This window comes from Somniosus microcephalus, chromosome 24 (genome assembly GCF_052327205.1).
Source record: "Somniosus microcephalus isolate GS21.2 chromosome 24, FLI_Smic_1.0, whole genome shotgun sequence".
NCBI lineage: Eukaryota > Metazoa > Chordata > Chondrichthyes > Squaliformes > Somniosidae > Somniosus > Somniosus microcephalus.
Window position 1 is genome coordinate 8,243,250 of NC_141010.1, and position 8,742 is coordinate 8,251,991.

General features: G+C 47.6%; 1 protein-coding gene across 2 annotated transcripts in view; it reads right to left on the minus strand.

Annotated features, from left to right (window-relative positions):
* Positions 1 to 956, minus strand: part of npepps (aminopeptidase puromycin sensitive) — a 233,434-nt gene extending 232,478 nt beyond the window's left edge. Inside the window, exon 1 of one of the 2 annotated variants that reach the window (XR_015073437.1) lies at positions 610 to 956. Coding sequence is in view for 1 of the 2 variants with exons in the window: in XM_085966184.1 (XP_085822310.1) it covers positions 610 to 915 (306 nt within the window). In the remaining variant the exon portion in view is untranslated. The remainder of the gene's footprint in view (positions 1 to 609) is intronic. The other variant, XM_085966184.1, reaches the window with a different exon arrangement.
* Between the last annotated feature and the right edge of the window lie 7,786 nt (positions 957 to 8,742).

An 8,742-nucleotide genomic window follows, 5' to 3' on the forward strand; every position in this document is an offset into this window, starting at 1 on the left:
CACTCCTGTAAACGTCTTGCTTTGCATTTTATTGGGGGAAAGCAACAACCTTCTGCACAGATATATCCAGTGCTTCTGCTTAAACTGAGGTCATTTATTTTAATTTTTTTTTAAAAACTCAAGCACCCCCCACTTCCTCCTCCTGGAATTATAAAAAACGAACACAGTAAATAATCAGAGTTTAAAATGATATAAATTCCTTCCCCTACCTCATCCCTAAAATATCTTTATTTTAAAATAAAATATTCTTGTGTTTAAAGATGCTGGCCTTTTTAAAAATTATATAATTGTCTTATACCAAGATACAAATTCTTTTATGTGGCGTTAATGGTTTATATACAGTGTCATAAAACATTACCTTTTTGAATACACTTGGTTTTGCAGAGTTACACGGGTAATGAAGAATTTAAAAGCACCACTCCCCACACCATGGGTCCCAGGTAAAGGCCTGCGACTGAGCGGCCAGCACCCGGACTGGCTGCTAAGCTGCGCCCCGAGGCATTTTCCCTTTTTTTGAGGTAAATTTGCGGCCTTTAAGGCAGTTCCAGAGCCGGGGGTTAGATTAGGCAATGTGTGTGTGTTTTCTCCCCCTCTCTGTGTGGCCCTTACCTCCACCGAGGCCTCCAGGTTGCCTTCGAAGGTGAAGTCGATCAGGTCGGGCTTCAGGCACAGCGCGTAGTTCTCCGGGGTCACGTCGGCGGGGAGCCGCTCGAAGGGCCGCTTGGCCGGCATTTTGTCTGCGCTGCTGCCGCCGAGGAGCCGCCTCCTGATGCGGGCCCGGTTGCCGATTGCGAGTGGCGGGGATTGGGCGCCGAGGGTGCGGGGGAGGAGGAAGCAGCGTGGGCCTCTCCAGCAGCCGGGGGCGGTGAGCAGGCGGCGAAAGACGAGAAGCGCGGCGTCGCCGCCGAGCAACATCAATGAAGCTGACAAACTGACCGCCCCCTCCCGTTCCGTGCGTGCGCGCCCGCCCCAACCAAACCACGTTCCCCCCCCCCGTGCGTCAGTGCGTGCGCGCTCCCCGCTCGCCCGCCCACCGAGCTGGTGGGGACGTGCGTGTCGGCACGAGCATCCACGGCGCCCAACGTCTTTGCGTCAGCAGCGCGGCCCCCCTGTTGGTCACGTGGGTGGCCAGAGTGCGCGTTCGCGGCAAGAGAGAGTGCGCGTTCCCGGCAAGAGAGGGTGCGCGTTCGCGGCAAGAGTGCGCATGCTCGGGAGAGAGCGCCAGTGTGAGAGCGAGGGAGAGAGAGGGGGATGGGAACGCTAACGCTGGAAGAGGCCTGCTAATTGATCACGAGGCCTAGGTTGGTCGTCTTTCTTTTTAAACTACATGTTATCAAGGACCGATGTGAAGTGGGGGGGATAAGCAGTACAAGGCACCACCCAGCTTGATAAGAGTGAGAAGAAAAAAGGCTGAAGGGGAAAAAAAAGTCATCATTTGAGGCCTGTCTCATTGGAGTGTCATAGAAGATAGGAGCAGGAGTAGGCCATTCGGCCCCTCGAGCCTGCTCCGCCATTCAATGAGATCATGGCTGATCATCCAAACTCAGTACCTTGTCCCTGCCTTCTCCCCATATCCCTTGATTCCCTTTAGACTTTAAGAAATATATCTAACTCCTTCTTGAATATATTTAATGAATTGGCCTCAACTGCTTTCTGTGGTAGAGAATTCCACAGGTGCACCATTCTCTGGGTGAAGAAATTCCTCATCTCAGTCCTAAATGGCTTACCCCTTATCCTTGGATAGTGGGCAGCACCCTCGCCTCTGAGTCAGAAGGTTGTGGGTTCAAGTCCCCACTCCAGAGACTGGAGCACAAAAATCTAGGCTGACGCTCCCAGTGCAGTACCGAGGGAGGGCAGCACTGTTAGAGGTGCAGTCTTTTGGGTGAGTCGTTAAACCAAGGTCCCGTCTACTCTCTTATAGGTGGAAGTAAAAGATCCCACGGCCACTATTTTGCAGAAGAGCAGGGGAGTTCTCCCCGGTGTCCTGGGACGATATTTATCCCTCAACCAACATCACTAAAAAAAGATTATCTGGTCATCCTCCCATTGCTGTTTGTGGGAGCTTGCTGTGCACAAATTGGCTGCTGCGTTTCCTACATTACAACAGTGACCACACTTCAAAAAGTACTTCATTGGCTGCAAAGCGCTTTGGGATGTCTGTTGATCGTGAAAGGCGCTATATAAATGCAAGTCTTTCTGTAAGAGGAATCAGAAACTGAAGGTAGTGAGGAATTCCACAGTTGTGAGATTTATGTAAAACATTTTTAAACTATATGTTACTGCAAAGCCCCAGGCTTGACTCCCTCTGGGATAAACCCACAGCTTCTCTCTGTGCCTCTCGGCATTCTTCCAAGGGCCCATTGAGGCACTCAGCACTGTCTTATTAGCTGGGGGCTAATTGTGCCAACCTCCTCGTCGCACTCACCCTTCGCACCACTGATCCCGTGGACTCTGCCAGCTGATCAACCTTCACCGTTCTCCGCATTTCCCTTCAGAATGCCAGTTTATTTGCAAACAAGGCCCTTGCCATCCATGACATTATTGTGGATGATTGCATTGGCATCATGACCTTGACAGAAACATGCCCTTTACTGAAGCCTCCCCACCTGGCTATACCATCCACCAACTGCCCTGCCCAAACCGCCACAGTGGCGGTGTGGCTCTTGGCACTAAATCTCACACTGGTCTGTCTTCCTACTCCTTTGAGCACCATACTTTGTTTCACCCCTCTCGCCTCGCTTTTAAAATCCTCATTCTCTGCTGCCCACCCAAATTTCTCACTGAGCTACACTCAATCCCAATGTTCCCTCTAATTTTTTTGGGGTGCTCGGCTGTTTTAAGTGGCTGCGCAGCCCATTCGAATTTTCGCGCATGCATGTTTTTTCCATTTAAAAGCCAGTGAGTGGCCTGCATGGGACCTCCAGACCGCTGCGCAGCTTAACGAGAACATTGCTCCCTTCCACAGCCTCTGTACTGAGCAACTTCTTATCTGTGATTTCAATCTCCATCTCAACTTACCTTACCCCTTCTCCTCTGAGTTTACTGCACTCCTGTCCTATCGAGGTTGTGGGTTCAAGTCACACTCGAGACGTGAGCACATAATCCAGGCTGACGCTCCCAGTGCAGTACTGAGGGAGTGCTGCGCTGTCGGAGGTGCCGTCTTTCGGATGAGACGTTAAACCGAGGCCCCAGTAGACGTAAGATATCCCACGGCACTATTTCAGATAAAAGCAGCGAAGTTCTCCCTGGTATCCTGGCTAATATTTATCCCTCAACCAACATTGCTAAAAAAAATTGTTGTTTGTGGGAGCTTGCTGTGCACAAATTGGCTGCTGCGTTTCCTACATTACAACAGTGACAACACTTCAAAAGTAATTCATTGGTTGTAAAGAACTTTGGGACATCCTGAGGTCGTGAAAGGCGCTATATAAATGCAAGTTGTTTCTTCCTTCTTTAAATAATGGAGTCTTTCATTATGATCAAATTTAGCTATATGGTTTAGCCATTCATCGCCAGATCTGGATGGACCACATCAAGCATTATTGGGCCAAGCTGTCCTCTGCCAAAATTGCTCATTACTCCCGGATCATCCTGGAATGCAAAGATAACCCCTGTCATCTTCTCACTACCAACTGTCTCCTTAAACCGCTCTCCCCTGCCCCCGCCACCCTCACCTCCAATAACATGCGAGGAGCTGATGGACTTCTGTCATTAAGATTGAAACCATCCATTCATAAGAACATAAGAACATAAGAAATAGGAGCAGGAGTAGGCCAATCGGCCCCTCGAGCCTGCTCCACCATTCAATAAGATCATGGCTGATCTGATCCTAACCTCAAATCTTCTATCACTCTGCATCCACCCGAACCCATGTGATCTCCCGGGAGAGGCGAAAAACCAGATAAAGACCCAATGGCCAATTTGGGAGAAAAAAATCTGGGAAATTCCTCTCCGACCCATCTAGGCGATCGAAATTCTTCCAGGAGATCACTCTGTCCCTATATTTTCTACAGTACTTACCTTCTGTAAAGGCGATCTCCACCCCAGCCAGGAACAGGAATAAAACCATCTCCTGAAATCTAACAGAATTAGAACACAGTAGGAGCAGAACAAGGCTACACGGCCCCTGGGCCCGCTCCACTACCCACAGGGCCATGACCATTCCGAACCCAGACTCATGTCCAATTTCCTGCCCGCTCCCCGTAACCCTTTATTCCCTTTACTTCTAGGAAACTATCTATTTCTGTTTTAAATTTATTTAATGATGTAGCTTCCACAGCTTTCTGGGGCAGCAAATTCCACAAACCTACCACCCTCTGAGTGAAGAAGTTTCTCCTCATCTCAGTTTTGAATGAGCAGCCCCTTATTTTAAGATTATGCCCCCTAGTTCTAGTTTCACCCATCATTGGGAACATCCTCACCGCATCCACCCGATCAAGCCCCTTCACAATCTTATATGTTTCAATAAGATCGCCTCTCATTCTTCTGAACTCCAATGAGTAGAGTCCCAATCTACTCAACCTCTCCTCATATGACCACCCCCTCATCCCCGGGATTAACCGAGTGAACCTTCTTTGTACTGACTCGAGAGCAAGTATGTCTTTTCTTAAGTATGGACACCAAAACTGTATGCAGTATTCCAGGTGCGGCCTCACCAATACCTTGTACAACTGCAGCAATACCTCCCTGTTTTTATATTCCAACCCCCTAGCAATAAAAGCCAACATTCCATTGGCCTTCTTAATCACTTGCTGCACCTGCATACTAACTTTTTGAGTTTCGTGCACCAGGACCCCCAGATCCCTTTGTACTACAGTACTTTCCAGTTTCTTGCCATTCAGATAATAACTTGCTCTATGATTTTTCCTGCCAAAGTGCATAACCTCACACTTTCCAGTATTGTATTCCATCTGCCAAATCTCTGCCCACTTACTTAGCCTGTCTATGTCCCTTTGCAGGTTTTTTATGTCCTCCTCACTCACTACTTTCCCTCCCATCTTTGTATCATCTGCAAACTTTGATATGTTACACTCGGTCCCCTCCTCCAAATCGTTAATATAGATTGTAAAGAGTTGGGGACCCAGCACTGACCCCTGCGGAACACCACTAGTTACTGGTTGCCAATCTGAGAACGAACCATTTATCCCAACTCTCTGCTTTCTGTTAGAGAGCCAATCCTCCACCCACGCCAGAATATTACCCCCAATCCCATGATTTTTTATCTTGAGCAATAATCTTTTGTGTGGCACCTTGTCAAATGCCTTTTGGAAGTCTAAATACACTACGTCCACTGGTTCCCCTTTATCCACCCTGTATGTTACTTCCTCAAAAAACTCAAGCAAATTTGTTAAACATGACTTCCCCTTCATGAAACCATGCTGAGTTTGCCCTATTAAATTATGTTTATCCAAATGTCCCGTTACTGTCTCCTTAATAATGGACTCTAACATTTTACCAACCACAGATGTTAGGCTAACAGGTCTATAGTTTCCAGCCTTCTGCCTACTACCCTTTTTAAATAAGGGTGTTACATTAGCAGTTTTCCAATCTGCCGGGACCTTTGCTGAGTCCAGTGAGTTTTGGAAAATTATTACCAATGCATCCACAATCCCTACCGCTACTTCCCTCAAGACCCTGGGATGCAAGCCATCAGGTCCAGGGGATTTATCCGCCTTGAGTCCCATTATTTTACCAAGTACCACTTCCTTAGTGATTTTAATCGTATTTAGTTCCTCCCCCACTAGAGCCCCCTGTTTGTCCAGTGTTGGGATATTCTTAGTGTCCTCTACTGTAAAGACTGATACAAAATAATTGTTCAGTGTTTTTGCCATCTCCATGTTTCCCACCATTAATTTCCCGGTCTCATCCTCTAAGGGACCAACATTTACTTTAGCCACCCTTTTTCTTTTTATATAACTATAGAAACTTTTACTGTCTGTTTTTATATTTTTTGCTAATTTACTTTCATAACCTATCTTCCCTTTCTTAATCAATCTTTTTGTTATTTTTTGCTCTCTTTTAAAGACTTCCCAATCTTCCATCCTCCCACTAGATTTGGCTACCTTATATGCCCTTGTTTTTAGTCGGATACTATCCTTAATTACTTTACTTAGCCACGGATGGCTATCTTTTCTTTTACACCCTTTTTTCCTCAGTGGAATATATTTTTTTTGGAAGTTGTAAAATAACTCCTTAAATGTACACCACTGGTCATGTACCGTCTTACCCTTTAATCTATTTTCCCAGTCCACTCTAATTAATTCCGCTCTCATACCTTCATAGTCTCCTTTATTCAAGCTCAGCACGCTTGTTTGAGATCCAACCTTCTCACCCTCTAATTGAATATGGAACTCAACCATGTTATGGTCACTCATTCCAAGGGGATCCTTTACTAGGACATTTTTAATTAATCCTGTCTCATTACACAGGACCAAATCTAAGGTTGCTTGCCCCCTGGTCGGTTCAGTTACATACTGCTCAAGAAACCCATCCCTAATACACTCAATGAACTCTTCCTCAAGGCTGCTCTGCCCAATTTGATTTGTCCAGTTAATATGATAATTAAAATCCCCCATAATTATAGCTGTTCCCTTATTACAAGCCTCAACTATTTCCTGATTAATACTCCGTCCAACAGAGTTGCAACTGTTCGGAGGCCTATAGACTACACCCACTAGTGTTTTTTTCCCCTTATTATTCCTTACCTCCACCCAAACTGTTTCACTATCCTGCTCCTTTGACCCAATATCATTTCTCTGTATTATAGTGATTCCTTCCTTTATTAACATAGCCACCCCACCTCCTCTCCCTTCCTGCCTGTCCTTCCTGATTGTTAAATAACCTGGTATGTTTAATTCCCAGTCATGGTCACCCTGCAGCCATGTTTCTGTAATGGCCACAAGATCATACCCATATGTCATTATTTGTGCCGTTAACTCATTCATTTTGTTACGAATGCTACGTGCATTCAGATAAAGAACTTTCAAATATGTTTTGTAACACTTAGTTCCTGTTTTTTCCCTTTTTAGTACTTTACTTTTTACTCCATACCTTCTGTCCCTTCCTGACACATTCTGTTTTTTAATTCCCCCACTGCTACCTAAGTCTATGACCTTCTCTGTTGTCATTTCTATTATTTGCTCTCTAGAAACCTCCCCCCCACTAATTAGTTTAAAGCCCTCTCTACAGCCCTAGTTATATGATTCGCCAGGACTCTAGTCCCAGCACTGGCCAAGTGGAGTCCGTCCCAACAGAACAGCTCCCTCCTGTCCCAGTACTGGTGCCAGTGTCCCAAGAAGCAAAACCCATTTCTCCCACACCAGTCTTTGAGCCACGCATTTAACTCTTTAATTTTATTTATCCTAGCCAAATTCGCTCGTGGCTCAGGTAATAACCCAGAGATTATTACCCTTGAGGTTCTGTTTTTTAATTTGACCCCTAGCTGCTCATACTCCTTTAACAGAACCATCTTCCTTGTCCTATCTACGTCGTTTGTACCAACATGGACCACGACAACTGGGTCCTCCCCCTCCCACTGCAAGTTTCTTTCCAGCCCAGAAGAGATGTCCTTAACCCTGGCACCAGGCAGGCAACACAGCCTTCGGGACTCCCGCTCTTGACTGCAGAGAACCCTATCTATCCCCCTAATGATACTATCCCCTACCACTACAACATTTCTTTTTACTCCCTCCACTTGAATGGCCCCCATTCCCTCCCTCTCCCCCCTCCCTCCCTCCCTCTCCCCCTCCCTCTCTCTCCCCCTCCCTCTCTCTCCCCCCTCCCTCCCTCTCTCTCCCCCCTCCCTCCCTCCCTCTCTCTCCCCCTCCCTCCCTCCCTCTCTCTCCCCCCTCCCTCCCTCCCTCTCTCTCCCCCCTCCCTCTCTCTCCCCCTCCCTCCCGCCCTCTCCCTCCCCCCTCCCAGCTGCCTCTGCTGCTTCCCTCCCTTCCCCTTGCTTACCAACCCAAACTTTCCCCAAGGTTCCCCCCTACCCTAGCTTTAAACCCTAATCTTTCTCCAAATTTCTCTCCTTTCATGCCCTCTCCAAGTTCATCTTGTCCATGACCCACCTTCTCTTTCGACCAATGTTTCCTTTAAGCTGCGTGGCCGCGCAGCGCTCCAGGGATCCCGCACAGCCGGATTGCCAGCTTTTCATTCAGAATACCGTGCACGCGCGGTTTTTGCAATGGCCCGCGCAGCCCCTTAAAGGGGCCGCACAGCGCCAAAAAAAATTACAGCGAACATTGCTCTGGATCCTATTCCCACAAAACTGCTTGACCACCCAACCTGCCTTCCTGGCTCCCATGCGAGCTGATGTCGTAGACGGTTTGCTCTCCTAAGATACTGTTCCCCTCCCTTTCAAATCTGTTGTTATCACCCCTTCCTCAAACTTTCTGGAATGCCCCAAGGATCCATTCTTGGCCCCTTCCTGTTGCTTATCTACATGCTGCCCTTGGCGAGATGATCCGAAGACATGATGTCAGGTTCCACATGTACGCTGGCGACATCCAGCTGTACCTCACCGCCACCGCCGCAAACTCCGTACCCTCGCCACCGATTCCATCCCCTCCGTTGCCACTGTTTCAGGCTGACCAGACTGTTCGCCGCCTTTGTGTCATCTTGATGCAGAGCTGGGCTTCCGACCTCATATCCTCTCCATAACATCACCTGTCTCCACCCTTGCCTCAGCCCATCTGCAGCTGAAACCATTATCCATGCCAATCCCAACTATTCCACTGCCCCTCT